The 20771-nt window shown below is 49.1% G+C and overlaps 6 protein-coding genes across 6 annotated transcripts; 1 reads left to right on the top strand and 5 right to left on the bottom strand.

The window, feature by feature from the left end:
- Positions 1-1711: 1711 nt before the first annotated feature.
- Positions 1712-3198, top strand: GUITHDRAFT_140314 (hypothetical protein; the record flags this gene model as incomplete). The annotated part of the gene is made up of 11 exons (XM_005830460.1): positions 1712-1731; positions 1864-2035; positions 2115-2175; positions 2236-2324; positions 2446-2487; positions 2538-2593; positions 2648-2684; positions 2732-2764; positions 2829-2900; positions 2954-2988; positions 3111-3198. 11 exons carry the CDS (start codon positions 1712-1714, stop codon positions 3196-3198), a joined length of 705 nt encoding a protein of 234 aa, XP_005830517.1.
- A 211-nt stretch (positions 3199-3409) lies between these two features.
- On the bottom strand, positions 3410-4390 carry GUITHDRAFT_110344 (hypothetical protein; the record flags this gene model as incomplete). The annotated part of the gene is made up of 7 exons (XM_005830461.1): positions 3410-3480; positions 3530-3581; positions 3629-3686; positions 3929-4008; positions 4062-4118; positions 4175-4231; positions 4283-4390. 7 exons carry the CDS (start codon positions 4388-4390, stop codon positions 3410-3412), a joined length of 483 nt encoding a protein of 160 aa, XP_005830518.1.
- A 2647-nt stretch (positions 4391-7037) lies between these two features.
- GUITHDRAFT_110345 (hypothetical protein) lies at positions 7038-8246 on the bottom strand (the record flags this gene model as incomplete). The annotated part of the gene is made up of 6 exons (XM_005830462.1): positions 7038-7108; positions 7161-7272; positions 7320-7403; positions 7451-7819; positions 7862-7921; positions 8136-8246. 6 exons carry the CDS (start codon positions 8244-8246, stop codon positions 7038-7040), a joined length of 807 nt encoding a protein of 268 aa, XP_005830519.1.
- Positions 8247-8797: 551 nt separating this feature from the next.
- GUITHDRAFT_95279 (hypothetical protein) lies at positions 8798-12368 on the bottom strand. Its single transcript, XM_005830463.1, has 17 exons — positions 12318-12368; positions 12200-12267; positions 12087-12152; positions 11968-12036; positions 11790-11847; positions 11675-11740; positions 11475-11557; positions 10548-11347; positions 10186-10275; positions 10057-10139; positions 9859-9945; positions 9738-9815; positions 9634-9690; positions 9544-9580; positions 9350-9414; positions 9003-9055; positions 8798-8957 (listed from the first exon to the last, which is right to left on the bottom strand). The coding sequence occupies exons 1-17, from the start codon at positions 12342-12344 to the stop codon at positions 8945-8947; spliced, it is 1800 nt and encodes a 599-aa protein (XP_005830520.1). The 5' UTR covers positions 12345-12368; the 3' UTR covers positions 8798-8944.
- Positions 12369-16876: 4508 nt separating this feature from the next.
- GUITHDRAFT_110347 (hypothetical protein) lies at positions 16877-17540 on the bottom strand (the record flags this gene model as incomplete). Its single annotated transcript, XM_005830464.1, has 2 exons — positions 16877-17213; positions 17314-17540. The coding sequence occupies 2 exons, from the start codon at positions 17538-17540 to the stop codon at positions 16877-16879; spliced, it is 564 nt and encodes a 187-aa protein (XP_005830521.1).
- Positions 17541-19216: 1676 nt separating this feature from the next.
- GUITHDRAFT_153202 (hypothetical protein) lies at positions 19217-20004 on the bottom strand (the record flags this gene model as incomplete). The annotated part of the gene is made up of 1 exon (XM_005830465.1): positions 19217-20004. A coding segment is annotated over exon 1 (374 nt), but the record flags the coding sequence as incomplete, so codon positions are not given.
- Positions 20005-20771: the final 767 nt, after the last annotated feature.

Genomic DNA, 20771 nt, shown 5'->3' on the forward strand with positions numbered 1-20771 from the left:
ACGATGCAATGCAGGGGTACATCTTTTAAAATAGTGAATTGTAGCCTGCACGCCATTCCAAGCTCGCCTCGCCTGTGACTTGACTAATAAATCAGTCAGCAGTGTTCTCCACATTTAGCGACGGCATGGCGGGGGCAGGGGTCAGGAAGTGAGGGATGCAAGGAGAGCCATGGCGGGGACAGGAGAGCTGGTGCTGAGGGTCTGTTGAAGAATTCATAACCGTGCCAGCCATGTCCTATGATGACCACTTCCAAGCGGTGGTCACCAGAAGCTCTAATCCTCAGCGCCGCACTTCTACCCTATGTGAGGGAAGTGCGCAATGCCTGATACGTTTCTGACTTGTTTTCTACAAGGGATCTCGGCATTCTCGCTAGCAATTCTCATTGTTCTTGTAGTTCTCAATGACTCGAATCTTTCACATCGGGTTTCCCTTGAGACAAGACGCCAGGGTGCGCTAGGTTCGAGGCAGCACTCAACTGCTTTCTGGGGAATCCTGTTCCAGAATTCTGCAGTGGATGAATCAGTCAAGGTCACACATGTAGCCCGCAAACAAAGCTCGCTCGCAAAGCAAAGAAGTAAACCGACATTTCACCAAAAACAGAAAATTCTTGCCAGGAAGTTGAAATCTTGGCTGGACATGTCCAGGTCATATCGACGCAAGCAAGTCAACAAAACACCCAGCAAAGACGATCGAGCTCAAGAGGAGGACAGCCATTTTACTTCCAAGCTAGAAATGAGCGTGGCAGGGTGATAAACGTTACTTCTTCGTATCGCATCGTTGCTTATTCGATGATTCTAGATTTATGGCTCAACAAGCGGCTAGTAGGATGACAGGGCAGCCACCACGCCCTGTATGCTTCAATGTCGGCTTGATTGTCATGCCGAATGACGTGTGATGCAGATAATGGGTATTGGCGCCAACGGCTTTGTGTTGTCTATCGACGCAGGGAGGGGAAGATATGGAGATGACATGCAAGCGGTACGCGCACCTTTCCCTTACTAGCGCTTGTTCAGAAGCTTGATCTTTCCAATGTTATCCTCTATCCTACATTTCTGTCTGATCTTGCTGATTCCCTACTGGATATTCTCACAGACTTCTGATTCTTCGGCATCTGGATTATGACCTGTCTTGCCAACTGCCAAAGCCATGACGCTGTTGCCATGATTTTTGTTTATTCTTTCATCGAGGGGTTAGTCCGATATGGTAGGCTGTTGTAGATTCAGCTGACTGAATGTTATGTTTCAACTTGAATCAATCAGGCTTCAGGCTTCAAATTACTTGAAGTCACGTAAAGTATTTTAATTAAAGTCAAGGTCAACCGGTAGCCTGAGTCAGACTCTGAACTTGAAAGTTTTACACGCAGGCCCGGCTGGAGTCCCGGGAGTCCGGCCGCCCGGCGGCCCGGGCCGGGCCGACTCGGGCCGGGCGGCCGACGGCCCTCCGAGGCTCAGCCCGCGGCCGGGGGCCGGGGGCCGGCGGGCCGCCCGCGGCGGCCCCGGCGGCCGCGGCCGGATCATGCTCGGACCCGGGCACTGCGGCACCGGGCCAGCCGGGCTAGTCACTGAGTGGGACAGCCTGACGGTGACTCAGTCGGCCCGGCCCCGGCCCCGGGCCCCGGCCCGCGGCGGGGCCCGGCATCGGATGACTCCACCGTCTCGGATCGAGTCACAACAAGGACCACGTATGATGGTAGACCATCGAGTCAACACCATGGCCGCCATGGCAGGAAGGTAGGGCATGTGCCACGAGGGATAAAACGAGACGAGGAAGCAGAGGGGATGGACGTTGATGTGTTCTTCATGCTGCTGTGACGTTCATGTGAGATCCGTGCTAGCTGGTAGCTCTGACAAGACGATTTCAAGGTTCTTGGGTAGCACGGTCTTGGTTTCTATGCTGGGTATCGCGTCAACTTTCTCGCCTTCGTCCTTGAGCGGGTTGGCGCTGAGGGGAGGTAGACCTGATCTCTTGATCCGTGCTCGAGAGAGTAAAGACTGGGGTCTTAACTCTGTTTTCAGCATCCTCCACAAGCACAACGTACGCGTCAAGACTCTCGGTAGCTACGAGCACTTGGAAAGGAGCGGGTTGCGGTGACGGCTAACATGCGCTCTAGCAGGCGAGATTGCGGACAGGCAACATCTCGTTGAATATGTGCAAGAAGGAACTCACAGATAAAGGTATGATGGCATGAAGGATCAGAAACCAGAAACGTGAAGCATTTTTTTTCGTACACGAAGAGAGGGAAGAGTACGAGAAGCTGTTGGAGGAAGCAAAGAGAATTCAAGGAACCTTTAATGCCATGATCGGAAACGCTTTTGCAGGACAGGTCTGTGCATAATCCTCCTCTCTCCTCTCTCCTCTCTCCTCCCTCCTCTCTCCTGCCTCCTGCCTCCTTTCTCCTTGTCCAGTCTTAACTCATCAGTTCTTCATGATTCTCCGAATGGCAGCCCGAGCCTGAGCCTGAGCCCGAGCAGCAGGAGCCAGTGCAGGTACTACGATAAGGATCTGCAGCCAACATCTCATACTGCATTCCCTCCAGCAAAAGAAAGGGTTCGATATCCCGATCGAGGAGCCAGCATACGAGGAAGAGTCTCTGTACAGCAAGACATTCTCAGACAGTTGGAGGAGCTAACGGACGGCACGCGGCAGGTACACCCCTGAGGTCAACACGGAGGAATCAGAGCCGGTGAGGGCAGCAAGTCTCTTCACACCTGCATGTGACCCCCCAGACAGGTGGACTTGTCCACCATGACCGATGAGGAAAGAGTAAGAATCCTCGCTCCTCCCCCGCCCTCTTGTGTCTTTGCCGTTGCCTCATTCAGGCCCTTAGGCTGCGTACGAGATGTCGAGAGCTCAGACCTTGGGAGATGAGGCGTTTGAGGGCTCTGACGCTGCCATCCGGGTACGCCTCCTCCTCCTCCTCCTTGAGTCAGCAGTGGTGACAAGAATTCGCAGATGGGCGATAAGGCAAGAGCGCTAGAGCTTCACAAGTGACAGAAGGTTGCGAGGATTTCACTCTCACTAACTAGATGCAACAGCGAAGCGTACGCGATGTACGAGAAGAGCGGAATCTTGTGATCAAGTTGTTTGTCCTTGTCTTCGTCTCTAACAGCTTTCAAAGGCATCCCAACTCCATCTTCCGCCCATCCTTCATGGACAGCTTGAAGGATCAACAAGCACGAATTGATAAGATGCCATAGAGATTTGTCCTTGATTCATTTTAGATTACAGAACTCAGGATGAAATATCACAAGAACGGTTCATGTCGAAGGAGACACATGACTTTCGAACGCTGTCACTTTGAATCGAAGCCTCCGCATTTGCCGTCCCGCCTGCGCATAGTCGTACTGTGAAACATTCCGCGTAGTTTGAATATCAAAAGTCCGTTGGAAACAATAATCAATGTACACATCAGATCCTTTCAGTGATTTCATGTAGGCTGGATTTGTCCGACTGCAGAATCCTCACAACCCCCGTTCGTCCTAATGTCCAGTGTCAGCAAGCTCAACTCTCAGTCATCGAATGGATTACCTGGGATCTCCTTGTCCTTGTACATGTCTTCGGAATGGCGGAGAGGAAGTGCCTGAATGGGTTGAGTCTCGCAAACGCTTCTTAGACGCGAAAACTCACCAGATGAAGGATGGTACGGATCTGGAGATGGATGACGTAATAGAGTGGGTATACGATCCTACAGTTACAAGTGAATTGAAGAGTTCAGAATCCGCAGGCTTCCAACCTGTTCATCTACTCTGACTTCTTCTTCTTCTCTCAATTCTTGGACTCTCGGTATCTTTCTCTGCAGCACATGAATCACGACCAAGTGACAAGTTTCAGCAACCAACCTGAAGGTTACGATTCGATGAAGATCCAGGTGGCACTGAGGGGAGCGCTGCTTCTAGTCCCGACAACCAATTTTCTCCCGGATCATACCTCCCACTACCCTGCTCTGCCTCGAAGTTGTTGTAATACAGTTCTCTCCTTCGAGCTGCAACGAACCCTTCATCCGATGCCTGAGGGACAAGGGGACAAGGATTTAAACGAATCCACACATCCTTTCGCATACCTCTATGTGCGAGGAAGGACTTACATCCATATCACGTGAGCTTCGGTTTGAAAACGCCTAGGTCGCATGTTAGGACTTTTCCAGAGTAAAGGCAGCTTCATTTTAATAAGCACCTCGTCCATGAAGTCTTCGCAATCTTGCATCTCGTTCGTATGCTCTTTTCCTTCAGTCTAGCAGGTATGATTCAGTGGCGTGCACGGGCAACAAGGCACTGTACACACCATGCTGCTGTGTTGTGTGGCATTCATACTCGAGTCGCTGGACATCATTGTAGCCTCCAATGCGCCTCGCTGTTTCAGCATCCTCTCATTCATGTCTAGGGTTGTCATGCCCAGGACAAGTCCAGATCTTGTTGTGATCCCTTGAGTCTCAACCACCCCGCCAACCATCGTTTTTCCTTGATTCTCCTCCCGTCCACCCCCCCCTCGCGAATGTGAACCTGACGCGGAAATCTTTTCAATCAAGTGATGAGAACCGGATCTGCAGGGGAACATGTCAGTCCCCTTATTCTCATCAGAAAGGCGACGAACCCTTCTCTCAGATTAATCTTACGAGGCCGCGTCCAGGAAAAAATCGAGGGATGCCATGTTTGCTCTGAAGTCTCACCCTGTAACAGTTCGGATGTTAGCAGCAGTAATCAGAAAATCCAAACAACTCCGTACTTGTAACCTACATATCTGTAATCTCTACTCAGTACCCTGCTCAGTACCTTTCCCTCCATAATCTCACTCATGCTACAGGAGAAACAATCTTGCCGATGATGAGGGTAGTAACAATCTAAAGGGATTCGGAAGATGGCAGGTTGACCAAGAAAGAAATAATTTGTAAAAATCAAGCCGGTGCCTTCTACCAGAATACATCTTCGTTCGTATTGTAGGACGAAATGATATACACAATGGCAAGCACATACAACACAGAACCCCATTAAATCTATTTCAGACACGAGAGTTGCATGAAAGTCTGGATTCATAGACAAAGAAAGTGCAGACCAGTTACTGAAAACGAGAAGCAACGAACATGTATAGGGTAACGTTTTAGAAGAGAAATTATCAAACAGCTTCGTCCATTTCCAACTGCTCTGCCTTCACAAGCATCTTTGGTCAACGATTCTCAACAACCTCAATCATGTCAGTCTAGAACTATCGACAGGAAAACAAGAGACACATGAGACATTCGCCATCATAAAGAGATCCATTGACTGTCTCATACTTTCTTCTAGTCAGAATCTATCCAACCAACATTATTTCTTTTCCGCGACTTCAATCGCTCCCTCTCATCCCTTCAACTGCTTCCGAAGACTCTCCGTCTTGACTTCATCGCAGGCATTCTAGCCCTTGAATCATCGCAGAACGACACCTCCAGGCACTCATCCCTTTCCTTCAGTAACAACCATGCGTCAACCATCTCCTTCCCCCCACTGCCTCCTTCCCGTCCGCCCACTTCCCCCCTCCTCTCGCCCGTCCTCCGGCATCCTCGGGGACAAACTTGAGTGGAGCCGCCGGCGGAGAAGAGGGGGTCAGCCTCCTTTACCGAGGGGGGTACATCCACCCACCCCGGGTCTTCGGCTACCCCATGCTCTCCCGGTATCAGAGTATGATTTGATCAGTTGACTAAAGATAAGTGACTAAAATGTGTTGAGATTGCTTTTTAGAGGCGCGTATTTTTAAACCGGTAAATATTGTACTAGAATTATTTCGAAAGGACTATTTTTCGTGATTTTTTTCATTGAATAATAGACTTTTCGGTTTAAAACAACAAGAAGCAGAATTTTTGCCCCGGAAAGTACCACTCCAAAAATAGAAGTAATTGCAAGCAAACCCGCCTCAGACAATCGGGAGGACCCCCATCGGGAAATCTCTCCCTTGGCGAGGAAACCCCTACCCCAGTCCTCTGCCTGAAGCTACCTACTTTTAAAGAATTTTAAAATAAAGAAGAGTATTTTAATAATTGTACCTATACAATAGAGACTAGAGCAATTGCTTTGTACCTTTTTCGTAGATATTCATTTAAATATAAACTTTTGAAGGGGGCAGAGCCATACAAACAACAAACCTTTAAAAACATTTCTCAATACAAAACTCTGTGCATTTCAGTATACTTCAAACGATGCTAGATATATAATATGCTTTGTATAATGAGACGACTTTTAATTTGTACCATTTTGTGCATACTATATTATATAAGTTTTAGGCCCAACATTTCCTCGGATCGTCGGGCAAACGGGAATAAAAGTATTATTACTTTTTAGGAATGAAGGAATAGCGGCGAGCGGCAAACGAGCGGCAATGGATGGGAGGGGGTGGGAGGAGAGAGAGAAAGAGAATGTTTTGATGAGATCCAATCCAATGTTTTCCATCTGATCCTACCACGAGTGGTCTTGTAAATCTTGCCGGTTTCAAAAGGATGTTCCGTATCCGGCCTTCGAGAATCATCTTGTGGAGGCCTATCAGGCCCAAGGGATCAGTAATCGATTATTACAGAAACAGGGATCTGTGAACGATTTGCTTAGTGTACATGACTATGTGATGATTAGGCAAGACGCTAATGCTTTTCTTCAAAAGGTGTTTGTGGTACGAATGGATGTATATGTTTTCAGAAATCCAGGGGACCTAGAATGCTGTCCGATATCCGTTGTTGAATCATATTCATAATGACTCTGGTCGTCAAGCATGCTACATAATCAATCTGATCTCAGCGAAGGGCCGCAGCAGGAATGTGTCGACAACATGATCCGGTCGGAACCAAAATAGATGCCATTGAAATAAAGAACTTCTTTGAGGCAGAGCCATGAAAATGAACGAAAAGATTTGCATTCCTTTTGATGTAGGACGGGGGGAAGATGCGGTTAGTTGGGAGGGAGGGAGGGAGGGAGGGAGAGGGAGGGGGAGGGGGAGAGGAAGGGAGAGGTTCCACGCGGTTGGGGCAAGGAAGAGGTGCGATGCAGTTTTAATGGGCATTGAAACAAATGACACATTCCTAAACAGCATTGTAGACGACATCTGAAACCTCTTGTAGAAAAGTTTCTAAAAGATGATGAACAGGCCAAGCTGGGAGGAAGAAACAATGTCAAACGAGAAGGCTGCTGGGTAGTGGATACACCTTCAGAAGGCGGATTCTTCTCCTCCTTGTAGAAAAAGTTTCTCCTCTCGCCAATGGTCTCCAGCAACTTGTCCTGCAGCTCAGCACCAGATGTAACTTCTTCCAGAAGATGCTGTCAGGGAATGTCAGAAAAAACAGCAGAGAGTCATCATGGGGTACATGATTGGAGACGCTGAAGAGCCTGGACATTTCATGCAACCTCCTGGAATGGTTCTTAATCTCTTGGGTGTACTCTTCGATTCTCTGCGGGTATAGCTCAGTGCAGACGGTGACGCGCTAGCGAAAGAGACCTCGAGGTGCTCGAGCGCCTCCACTTGAAGCTCGCTCGTTAGCCTCTCACACCCTCTCAGCTTCGCTTCCGCGTGCTCCAATTTCAGCATCAAGGGGCTCAGGATCCTGACCAGCGTGCTTCGGGGATCAGAGGAGAGAAGGAGGTTCCAACAAGCAGCTGTGTCTCTCCGCCATCTCCTCAGAGTCTCGTTCCATCGGCTATCCATGTCGCCCGCGGGAAGCATGGTCCTCTGTGCAGTCTTGATGGTCTCACCGAGGATGCAGCCGACTTGATGTAACTTGTCTGTCTGCATGTAGTTGGTGCTGCTGCTACAAGACTCTCCTTTACTGCATCTCAAGGTTTGTGAAGGAGCAGAGACGGAGACGTCCTGAGATATCATCAGAACCTTGTCGTGTGTGGTTCTTCTTACTTCCATGAAGGCCTTGTGATCGCTGAGCGCAGCTATCGCATGCTTCCAGAAGAGCAAAACCTGTAAAGAACTGTGAGGAGGCCGATGAGGAAGTGGGAAGAAGAAACGGGAGATGGGGAAAGGTAGGGAGGGGGGAAGAGAAGCATTGTCAGAGGGAGGAAGGAAGGGAGGGAGGGAGCGGACGAGCGAGGGATGCAGGGAGGGATCGATGGAGGGAGGGACCTGTTGGAGGAGAAAGGAGAGAACGGAGGGAGGAGCATAAGAGGAAACTTACCACTTCGTTTTGGAGAAGGCAAGACGACTCGCAGTCATGCTGCTTTCGTGAGAGAAGGCCGAGCATGTAGGACAAGAGGACTGAAAGGATGAGGAGGAGGCAAAGAGCCATGTCCTTAGAGGACATCTTGCATGCCATCGATGTTGATAGAGAGCAGCAGCGTTCATGACAACACTCCGAGCACAACGGAGGTCCTTCCCCCGCCATGATCAGTGTACGAGTACATCCCTTCGACTGGCTCGTCCCTGGGCAGAAGGTTGTCTCCCTCTTTCACAAGGTTGGATGAGGATGGGACGAGGAAACAGAGGAGTGAGAGGAGATAGCGGAGGAGGAGTGATGAGGAGGTGAGAGGAGGTAGCGGAGGAGGAGCGTTGAGGGAGCTCAAGATGTCAAAAGTCACAACAACTGCTCCTTGTTCCCTCCGAGCATGCCCGTACGACTTGATTGAGCTGGGGGGTACGAGGAAGGAATATGTCCTGAGGCGGTGGATCGGGTAGGGCCAGGAGAAAACGGTAGTCCGGCAGGGAGGAGTGGATTGTGGGTGCGAGCAAGGAGAAGGGGGAAGGGAGGCTGTTGTGCAAGTGTGTTGATGGCTCAGCACCGGCAGTCAGGCAGGCAGATGAGTAGACGGTTGTTGTTCAGCTAGAATGAGCTCATCTTGTCTCTCTTGTAGATTTAGCTAAAATCGAGCATGAACACAAGAGCAACAAACTCACCACCCTCCCTCCTGATGATCCCTTCATCACCCAAATCATACTCCACCACACCACCTCTGACGGCTACTGACGGCCTGACAAGCTCGGCGGCCATCAGTCTGTCTCGCTGTCATCCTGGTCAGACCATCGGGTCTCAAGTAACCTCACCAACCTTGACGAGCTGCTCCACTCAGTGTGAGAGTCGCTGGACGGATCGATCCATGCCTGCCATCCACATGAAACAATTCCTCCTTCTCCTCCTCCTCCTCCTCCTCCTCCTCCTCCTCCTCCTCCTCCTCTGGCCATTCTCTTCTTCTGCTCCTGCTCCTGCTCCTGCTCCTGCTCCTGCTCCTGCTCCTGCTCCTGCTCCTGCTCCTGCTCCTGCTCCTGCTCCTGCTCCTGCTCCTGCTCCTGCTCCTGCTCCTGCGCCTGCCTTTGCTGCTCTGCTTTCCCCATCTTCTCGTCCCCTCTATTGAAATGCCTTTCCCTCTCAATGCATCTCATTTCGCCTTCCACAACCTGCGGCCCGGAGGCTGGCAGGATGCGAACAACATTAGCAGCTCCTTTTTGTCCGAAAGGAAGTCCTGCATGCAACACGACGATGAGAAGGAGGGAGGGAACGGAAAAAGAAAGAGACGATGATGAAGCTGAGGATCGAAACAGCTCGAGCACAACATGAGGGCGGAGAGAGGGAGGGAGGAAAGCAAGACTACCCGCTGTGACTATGAAGAGATCCTTGGGGTCAGTGGCCTGAGGGTAGACGAGCGATCAAACTCCTTGCAAGGCACCAAGGACCTTCGCACAAATCCTTGGATCTCAGCAAGACGGCAGGCACGCTTGAGCATGTTGTCGAACGTGTCCTGGACCGCGGGTATCAGGGCTGACGTGGCGAGAAGAAGGGCCCAACGTTAGGCTCCATGGTCATGAAGGTGGGGTAGACTCCCCAGAAAAGGCTCATCCTCCTAGCTATGCGAATCCTCGGGGTCTGTAGAGAGGTGAGAGGGCGGAGGAACGGAAGAGAAATCCACCAGAGCGACGATGGGTACAGTCATTCTCATCCTTGATGCCCGTGAGACCGTTCCTCCTGTTGAGGTGAAGCAGATGACAGCCTGCGCCTGCCCTTGTGAAGTGAGCAGAGGGAGGAAGGGAGGAGATGAGGAAGAGGAAGGAAGGGAGGAGATGAGCAAGAGGAAGGGAGGAGGAGAAGGGAGGTGCTGGAATTGTGCCTGCATTTCAAGGGCGAGGGAGCTTGCAGCTTGAGAGATGGCATCATATGCCAAGTGGTCCCGGGAGATATCAGCTGAGACGCCTGAGGGGTTGTAAGGGGGTGGAGGGACAAGTAAGTCAGGCAGTACGTGATTTCACCATGGAGAAGTAATGCTCGCTCTCTTCCACCCGGTCGATGACTCGCTGCTGCATCTGGACGCTCTCGATAGGATATTTGCCTGCAAGGACGGGCGGTCGACGTGTAAGCGCAGAAGAATCGAGAAGAGTTCATGTTGCGACACAAGACGAATAAGAAATGGAACACGCCTCATCGGTCAGGGGACTGCATGAGTGGGATGGTAGTAGGAGTACAATGAGCAGGGCGAGGGTTAAGAGAACAGAGAATAATAGCAACAAGGATGAGAGGAGCAGGAGCAGGAGCAGGAGCAGGAGCAGGAGCAGGAGCAGGAGCAGGAGCAGGAGCAGGAGCATCAGGGATGAAGGTGGGTACCTGAAGCGCTCTCTGCAGAGAGCATAACGGCATCTGCACCATCGAAGACCGCGGTCGCGACATCGCTCGCCTCTGCTCGGGTAGGCACGGGGTGTTCGATCATGGATTCCAGCATCTGAGTCGCCACCACCACCGGCCTGCCCATCCTCCTGCACTCGTCGATGATCTTCCTCTGAATGATGGGCACCTCCTCCGGCGCACACTCCACCCCAAGGTCCCCCCGTGCTACCATGCATGCGTCAGAGGCGGCCACGACGTCCGAGAGGCTCTGCACTGCCGCTGGCTTCTCTATCTTGGCCATGATGCTTGCTCTGCTCCCCACGAGGCCTCGCAGCTCGTGCATGTCCTCTGCCCTCTGGACGAAGCTCAGCGCCACCCAGTCCACGTTCATGTCAAGAGCAGCCACGAGGTCGCTCCTGTCCTTGGCGGTGAGGGGGGAGATGGGGAGGACGATGGAGGGAGTGTTTACTCCCTTGCGGTCTGATAGCCGTCCTCCGACCAACACCTCACACTCTACCCGCTCCGGGGAAGGGGAGGAAGTAGAAGAAGGGGAGGAAGGGGAGGAAAGAACTCTGAGCCTCAGCTTGCCGTCGTCGAGCAAGAGGATGTCGCCCTCACGCAGGGTGGAGATGATTTCTGGATGAGGAAGGGAAACTCTCTGCTCATCGCCCAGCTCCTCGACCTGCATGTCAAACACGAATCTCTGTCCCCTTTCAAGGACGATAGCGCCTTCTTTGAACTTGCCGATCCTCAGCTTTGGGCCTTGCAAGTCTGCAAGGATTCCGATTGGATGATCGAACCTGAGCCAAGGGTTTCGACTGAGAGGAGAAAGACAATGGAATGCGAGGAGGATTCGAGAGAGAGGAGAACGTATAAGAGGAGACGGGGGGTTGGAGAGGAAGAAGGAGAGGGAATCGATAGTCGTACTTCTTCTCGAGCTCTCTGATTAACTTCACGATCTTGGCTTTCTCCTCGTGGGATCCATGGGAGAAGTTGAGACGAAACACATCCTGTGATTGAACCATTCACATCCTTCCCTTCTTCCCATCCTCTTCTTTCTCTCCCTCTCCCCGCGCTCCTTTCCTGCCTTTTTCCTGCCCCTCCCGGCCTCTCCTCCTCCTCCATACCACTCCAGCAAGGAAAAGCGATTCGAGCATCTCTATGGAGCTGCTAGCGGGCCCTACTGTGGCTATCTGCATGTGACAATGAGATAGTCGGGACCATGAAAAATCCCTGACATTCCTGCTTTGTATGCTTCTTCCATCTTGGGTGGGTCTTGTCAAACGAAGCTCTCTTCTCCCTTGCAACACGAGAAAACAAACCAGAGTCAAGAGCAAGGAGACAAGATGGGAACAGGAACGAGACTACATAGACAAACAGCAGGAAAAATTGGCAAAGGAGGCGATTGGAGAAAGCTTACATGTCAGACAACAGAGGAGACAAGCCTTGCATTCTTATCAAATCAGTGTGCCTTTTCCCTCTCCCGAAGCTGATCCAGCATTATCAGCAGCGATCAGGTCGACATCAACACGCCATCACATCGGTTTTGCTCCATGAGGCCGGATGCTGAAAGGGCGAAGACAAGACGAGGACGGACGTTGCAACCTTGAGACCCCTCAGACAACTTGTCCTGAGGTGTGTGATGGTACAACCTGAATGACGTGCTGGAAAGTCTGTACGAAAGAGAGAAGCGCAGGTACAGGACAAGCATAGCAAGTAACTTGCAACAAATTCAGGAGCATCGAAACTTCGCCTGTAAGGCTGAAATACCGATACTAGTGATCGCTGATACGCCATGCAAGAGACCTGACTTGGCGCTTTCCTGTATCAATTTGACACATTGAGTCGTCAGATCCAAATCTCAAGAATCTAATGGAAGATAGGAGGAAAGCATGTCAAGAGGCTCAATCTGCTAAACCGAACAGGAAGACAAAAAATCAATGATGACGAGGGGCAAGGGGCAGGAAAGCTTTGGATGAGAAGCAAGAAATGGAGGAGGAGCGGGGAGGGGGGGGGGGGGTGGACTGAGGCTGCAAGCAGCAAACAGGATATAGGGTAGCAAGAGAAGAGGGAAGAGTCGAGGGCTGAGGGAGCAGGGAGCAGGGAGCAGAGTTGACTGGAACGATGGGCGGTTCTTCTGTGCTCCCATCTGCATACAGAAAAATCGCTAGTCGAGGGAAATCCAAAGGAATATGGATAGACTTAGCAAGCCCGCCCCAGAGACGAAGCTCGACGAGGCAAGAGGCAGCAAACATCTCTAGAGCTCTTCGGTATGATTCTCAGTGGTGGCGCTGAACGACTTTGGGCTGCTAAAGGCTGGCATGCGACACGCCGGGCCCGCCGGTGAAGGCAGCCCGACAGTCACCTTTGACCCCTCAAGCCTGTCGGACATGCCGTTCACAAGGCCATATGCAGGCTCTAGCAAAATTGGTCTTTTTTTTCTCCTTGGGAAGGGGTTCATATATACACTTCCATTCAGCTACCCCGGTTTTTGCTCTATTACTGGGGGGTAGTGAGACAGGGATAAAGTAGGGTGGGGTGATTTGAATTATACTGGCGTGGTACCCTGTCCCCCGCCTTACTTTTTGAAGCACTTCATTTTAATTGTTTAGTCAGCGCTTCAATCGTACACATCTATGTACGGATGAAGTGCCTCTGGTACAGTCTGTACTATTCTTTTAAAGTGGTTTCGACAGGCGTCTCGAATAAGCCTCCACCCTAGTGACTTCCTTTGTCTGGAGGGGTAGAGGACCGAAAGATTCTCTCATACCCGTGCATTTCACTGTATCACGGTACGTGGGGGTGCTAATGGAAAAGAAGGCATTTCGATTGCCGTTTGAGCTCACCACGCCAATACCCCCGGTTCCCCTTCATCACCTTTACGAAAGGCGGGGTGGGTAGCTAGCAAAGAATACAAAACTACCCTTTGATTCAAGAGTTTGAAATTGGGAAATAGGGGGTAGGGTGCTATCTCCACTCTCCTCTCCCCAAATCCCCCCTCCCTGGGCAAGCAAGAGATGGCTGCTTGATCCTTCACCCGCATGCAACGACAAGTCATCATGGTGAGAGGCTTCGAATCTATTGCTGCTTGAATGTGGATGAGAATTTAATCGTCTAATGTATCCATGTAGATAGACTAAGACCTTTTCTTAGTCTCTGACTTTGAAAGAAAGTTTTGAATTCCGCTTCTCTTACATGACTGCATGACAGAGAAAGCTGTCTAGGAATGAAGATGTCTTTAGAATACATTGAAAAAGATGAATACACCTTTTCTGCTCTCTTATTCGTTGTTTCAAGCATGAGAGCCGTATGTATGAGGATTCAGAGAGGAAGTATGGTTTACAATGCTGCACCATCAGTTTGCAAATGAGGTGCTTTCATGCACTCCAATCTTGCAAATATGCTAGAAAAATTCAAGTAATTGCAGTTCAGATCCTCAAAAGCAACATCTTCACATTATTTCTGCTTGAGCATGCATTCAAGATGCTCAAGGATCAACATGCTCCACGTAGCTGTGGCGACATGGAAAGTCTGTTTCAACCACAGGATGAGAATCCTACAGCAATCAATGTGGCTTACTAGAGCTACAAGCATACATTGTGCATAATTAGGTTTATTTGCAACTTTTTGATGTATCTCTGCTATGCAGGCACAACGAAGAAACCAATGTGAGGCTTATTGTGCTGACCATTGAACATGTATTTGATGCTACTTGCGGTTGTCATTGTAATGAGATTATTGCAAAGAATGATACCTCATGAATGTATAAAGATTTCTGCAATCAGATCACTACCACTTTTGATGTCGATCCCAAGCTTACAGTGAGTCGGAATGGTCTACAGGGGAAGCGATGTTTTCATCATCATTCAACCCCTGCATGCATTCTGCATTTATGTGAAATGAAAGAAGATACAGAAATGCTCTTTAGCATGGCCTCGAATGCAAGACTGAGATCACTTTATTTCACAATAGAACAAATAATACATGTGTGCATACTGTGTTGACGGTTCAAATGTCCGACATCACAGCTAGATGAACGCTCAAAACTAATCCCACGCATCAAGAAATCAACACACTCTGCAAATCTGAGAAGTGGAGACTCTCGACGGTGTTCAAGGCTTAAGACGTCTTGATTGCCTCTGGCGGCATCAGTGTTTACATGCAATCAAACATCCTAACTGCAGTAGGCGAAATGCATGCAGAAATCTTGTGAAACAATCTATGCAATGCTTGATGTCTAATATAACAAGTGAGCTTGACTAATTACGTGGATCTGCAAAATGATGCAATCTCCATCAAACAAATCTTCAAGGCATCGCATGTGGAAAATATGCAATTCAAAAATCATTCATCACAGGGAAGTATCTTATGATTATTCTGCCATAAGGTTGGTGTCAAGTCAAAATGACAAGCGATCTCCTACACTGGATTCAAACCTCATGTTTTCATCATCTTGTTCTTCATAATAACCTTTTGAACCATGGATCTCACAACGCCATTGCTGCACACTGTGTTGTCACCGAACGCATCACCACGAACCTAGCGGTCTCAGGTCTCAAACTGTGCTGACTAGAGAGCTTCAAACCTAACAAAGCCTTGCATGCTGAGATCTGATGCTGGCTACAGCAGCGGATGGTCTTACAGCGGCATCGTTGGAGGAGCAGCTTTGGTGCTACGTGCCGGCGTGTAGGGGAGACATGAGTCGGGCGTGTACGATGTTGAAAACATTTCAACCCTCTGAAATGAAAGTTAAAATACATGTAAAGGCCTAGCAGAAATGATAACTAAACTGCACTGGTACTCTTTGGAGGTATCTCTTGCTGCCGTTGAAAACTTGTTTGAATTCACACGCCACCCCAAAAAAAACTTTCTCGAAAAGAAGAGTGGAAATTAACGAAAGGGCTAAAAGTGAACGGCATGGGTCTCAAGGCGGCTGCTGACGTCAGCACGTCCCTCGGAGTTTCACAGCGTATTCGTTGCACCCTGTGGTAAAGAGTCTTATCTCTACCTGTGTACCTCCCCGACGACTCCAGGGGACGCCTGGCAAGATTGGGAGGGGGGGATGAATCTAGCCCTTGCGACCTCGAAGTTTCTCGCCATCCCTCCGAGGCTCCCTTGCTTTTGCTGCCTGCTCTTGTTGTCAGCCTCGTCTCTTGCTGTAACAGTCGTCGCTCAGCTTATATCTTCTCAATCCCTCTGGATTGCTGCAATGTACCCAATAATCGCATGTTGTCGCTTCGTTTTATGTCTGAACCTCATTTGCTTGGCATATGCGATACTTTGATGAATCAACACCTCAAGATTTTATTCTGAATTTAACAAAGTATACGAGATCCACCCTTCACTGAGATGCGCCTTGATCAAGATTGCTTGTCGTCAACAGAGAATAGAGAAGGAAGGATCACCTCGAGATACCTCGAGCAGTGTACATGGTTCTGCACATGCATTTTATGTAGCAGGGTTGTTTTGATTTTGTATGTATGTTTATATTTCTTCAGCGATAAATGGTCTAGATCGCGAATTGTACATTGAAACAATAAAAAAGATCAACAAAGAAAAAATTCTAAAAACAAATCGCCACTCTCCAAATCCATTTCATATGACGATTAAAAATTCAACGAAGATCAGAATGGGTTGGAATCTATCAGAGCTCTGCGAAGGTGAGCTCAAGCCTCCGCAGGAAGGAAGTTTATTGAGCAGGCAGAGTGGGCAGCAAGAGAAGCTATGGTTTTCTCTTGCATCCACGTAGGCAGCAGGGCTCTAACGGCTACCGGCTCTGGAGTAAGATTCCTTTTGGGCGATACTGGTGTTATCTCTTACACTGGTACGATTGGCTGAACCTTGAGGAGGAGCAGGCAACGGGTATGATTGGACACACGAGGCATGTTCGCCTTCGGGTCAGGAGCCTGAGGACCCCTTGTGGTTCCCCTCCACTGTTGAAAAATAATCAAAAACTGCTGAGGAGCTCTTTCCTTTCCTTGCTGTGTGTACCATGAACCGATAATGTGTTCGTGTTTCTTGTCCAATGGACTTCATAGCTCTACTCTTGACCTTGATTTGTGTTTGATTCAGCGGAGATGCCTTGAGCAGTCTCTGTGAGAGTTTACAACCCGTAAAGCTTCGGGGTATGACTGGAATTTTCTACAATCTATTCTACCACCACATTTGTCTCGACACAATGAAAAGGATCAATGCTCGAAAAGAGACTGCAAACAAAAAGGGAAAATCTTTTCATGGGTCTTGTATATCAACGTCCTTGTCCTGAGAAAGAAAAAATGCAATTCTATTGGGGCACATCATCCATCCATCACGAAATTCTCTCGATCGACTCAGAGTCTCTTGCCCCTGACTCGATTCCTCCTGCTGCGCTGTAGACTCAGATTGTTCTTCCCCTGATTCCCCAATACATTTCCGTGAAGCTGCTCCTTCCCATGACAACGTCGTGCCTGTAGCTGCACCAACACTAGGGCGATGATCCCTTCCAGCCCCTTGGGGAACGCTCCTAAATGAACAGCTCGATCCAGATTCCTGTCGCCCTTCCACTTGGCTGCCTTGATCGTCCGATGTACGGAGCTCTGTGCCGCTGAGAGCCTCATCGCCATGGTTTGCATCTTCTTCTTCAGCATCTTCAGTCTGAGAATTTTTGCGTTTTCTCCGACCTTGTGTCTGTAGAATCAGCCTCCTACATGAGCAACTTTGAGACATGGCACCACCCGCATCCAAAGCATGCTTGCAGGATTCACAAAGTTTTCGCACAACACAATACTCATTTTTCTCCTCCTCCGTCCATAGCGTGTGCGTCGCATGCACCCACGTCCGCTTGTTCCAGATGTCCCTCACTGCCTTGGCTGTTATCCCGTACTGAGCTGCGAGCGCATTGCTTGATTGGGTCGGGGCCCACTTGTCCAAGGGGCCTGCCTCGGCCTTGTTGGTCTGAGAGAATCGGAAGATCTCTTGAGCGACGGGGATGGTGATAGATGCACGGCCAACCATGGAAGTGGTTTATAATTAGTTTCCCTTGGTAAGCCTTTTGAACCTTGCGATCGCGCTTAGCTTCTGCAAGACTTTTGTGTTGAGCTGAACTGTCTCTCTCATATCTGATTCAACCTTGATCGAAGAGTCTCGTCGAGCGATTAGCGATCTCTTTCCTGCCTTCCGGCTTCTTGTCTCTGTCGTGCGTCCGCTTTCGATTATGAGGCCTCTTGTCGTCACGAGGCCGATCTGGAGAATTACCAGGCGTCACGCGCCAGTCCGTGACCGGTGGTCTCCGTGTCACTCAAAACCTATAATGCTGACTGGCACGGAGACCAGCAAGAAGCTCGAACTTACAGCCGTACCGTGACAACCTTTTGGGGTCATGAAAATGCCATGTCACGACCGGGCAGAGGGGATCGGTCTAAACCGGCAAAAGTGTCTCAGTATGAAAGGAGTGGATGGAAAAGCGAGGTTGAAGATGTAAACAAGAAGAGGAGCTCTCAGCAACTGAATGAGCATAGATGTTACCGCAGGGAATGAGTTGAAACCTCGGCTGCAAGAGAGTGCTTGCAATGTAGGGTTTCCGAAGGATCGTGAGATAGCGGTTATAAGAGTTATGATTTCCCCACAAACTCTGGCTTGCAACAGGTTAACCTGTATGTATGGCTGGATTAGATCATCTAAGCTTCTTGCTACCGAGCACCGAGAAGGCAAAGACTACGCTCTGTGAAAGAAGCCCCTCGATATGTTTTCTTGATAATTGAGGGTGTAAGGTATCGCATGGCCTTGCAGCCAGGACAGGTAACCTTAGACAGTTTTGAACATGCCGATAACATTATGATTAAACCTGAATTGTCTGTAAACAAATGCGGAATTGATACCACAATTTTGAGGTGATGGTTTGAAATCAAGACGGACGCACATTCACCTCACCATGACTCTGATGGGGTCTTTGTTGGAGTCGTTCAGCACTAGGTCGATCGAGCTGATGGAAGAGACCGATGGCAAAAGTACAATTAAAAGAATTTCTGTAAGCAAAAACAACAGAGAGACAGCCTCAAACTCTACAAGAATCGTTAGTTCAAACTTGTTGACTCCATCCAGCATTTTCGTTTGAGTCCTTGGACCTGCAGTAAAAGAAGGCTTGAGCTCCTTTACACAGGCTACTATAATTTCTGTATTCAATCAGACCGGGAATGACATTGAACCATATTGAGTTGAACATGGAACCAAAGCTTTGTGAAAGTGATAATGAAACAACAACACAATAATATCAAAAACATTTTATTGCAAAACCAATACAAGAATTCACAATTTGCGATTCTGTTAACCCATTCAGGGAAATTTTTCAACTAAACAAGTTTTCGAAGGAGCATACATGTAGAGATCACACATTGGGCCCTGAAACATACTTTCGTGGATGCACACATTGTGAAGCTTGCATGAAATTCTCTTTGACTTCCTTGTCACCCAGCAGAAATTGTTGTCTTCACACAAAGAATGATGTTCTGAAATTCATAGCAAATCATTGTCATACACAGAGGCTTGAATAGTTGTGACAGTAAGTAAGACTATCGTCTCACGGGTTCATCACAAAAAGTCCTATACGGTCTGGACATACCATCCAGCCATCTCGGTACATCGCATCATTCGATTCCTGTTGTGATGTACTCATATGCTCCGGAGACTGATCACCGGAAGATGCTGACTGAAGGAACCCGGATGAATCAGTTTCAAGCGCCATATTGCACGGAAAATCTTCGTGAGGTATTTCTCCATGTATTGCATCCATAAAATTGTCCGAATCATCGCTCTCGAATAAAACCTGTGAACATGCCTCATGTGGTTCTTCAGGTGTCCCAGCTTCTCCAAAACTTCCACCCCGTTTCATCCTGTCTGAGCTTTCAAGTCGTCTGCATGCACAACTCTGTAACATTCTTCCCTTACCCGCCACTGCGAGTTTACACATATCACAGAGTTTCCTTCGTCTTGAATACTCATTCTTCTCCTCCTCCGTCCATAGCGTGTGCGTCGCATGCACCCACGTCCGCTTGTTCCAGATGTCCCTCACTGCCTTGGCTGTTATCCCGTACTGAGCTGCGAGCGCATTGCTTGATTGGGTCGGGGCCCACTTGTCCAAGGGGCCTGCCTCGGCCTTGTTGGTCTGAGAGAATCGGAATATCTCTTGAGCGACGGGGATGGTGATAGATGCACGGCCAACCATTTGTGCATGCAAGGCTTTACAGGTTGTTCAATGCAGTACTTCCTGGACTTTGGCTGTTCAATAGAACAATGTATTGTCACCGGTCACGGCTTTGATGTTTTGAATACAGAAGTCAGGAAGAAGTTCAGTGCTAGCACGAACCTCTTTCAACAGGGATGGCGGCGTCAAGCCTATTGTGAAAAGCTTGTCCTTGTTTGTTTATCAACAACGGGGTCCTGAAATTTGATCCTCCGCCTCCATCCGCAATTTACCTGCATCCCCTCAGTCTCCTTGTCGGATGCTATTCCCTCGTGCCGCCACCACCCTTTGTTTTTCCTATATTTCGCCCTGAAGGTGGGGTTCCTTGAAAAAAAAATTGATTGATGATTTAACGAAGATTCTCGAAAAGCACGGATACCACGTGACTTTCAGTCACGGATACAGCTGTTGATTGTAAAACACACCCCTTCGTTCTTGTGTCCCAGCGACTTCTTGAAGGGATGAGTACAACTTGATCTTTCTCGAGATTTGCCTGCAATTGGAGGGGTGTGGCTTAAAAGGTTGTCACGGCAGATCCACCTGGCTGCTGACTACCACCCTTGTGACCTTACAGGAGCCAGTGTGGAAACACACTGTTTCGTCAATCGCTCCGAGGGGCATAAAAACGAAAGGGAAAAAAAAGTAGACGCGTCCAAGTTCGAAGACAGCGAGCAACTGCCATTATTTCACTCTAGCCCTTGTTCGCTCCTGTCCCTTTCTGTCAACATTAACATGTTCGGGTAGAGCATGTTTACTTCTTGTTTGTTGTCTCCATCATGCGACCATGCATCACACCAGCTGATAGATGATCTTGTTATGTTCAACATTTTGACGAGTGAACAGAGTGAGAATGACACTGTGAACGTAAGACGTTCTCATTGAACGCTTCGATGTGAGGTAAAAAACAATACAACACCGCTACTATGACTACCCAGAGAATTTGAATAAGACATCAGATGCATTGGAGGTTTCCAAAGAGAAATTCAGGTGTAAGACACTTTCTGACA

Source organism: Guillardia theta (assembly GCF_000315625.1).
Source record: "Guillardia theta CCMP2712 unplaced genomic scaffold GUITHscaffold_45, whole genome shotgun sequence".
Classification (NCBI taxonomy): Eukaryota; class Cryptophyceae; order Pyrenomonadales; family Geminigeraceae; genus Guillardia; species Guillardia theta.

Bases quoted from the DNA above. Each gene is read 5' to 3' on its own strand.
- GUITHDRAFT_95279 (XM_005830463.1), bottom strand. From the start codon at position 12,344: ATGGCGTATCAGCGATCACTAGTATCG. The intron at 12,268-12,317 runs GTATTTCAGCCT...ATTTGTTGCAAG, and splicing joins ATCAGCGATCACTAGTATCG to TTACTTGCTATGCTTGTCCT. The intron at 12,153-12,199 runs GTTGTACCATCA...AGGGGTCTCAAG, and splicing joins CTTTCCAGCACGTCATTCAG to GTTGCAACGTCCGTCCTCGT.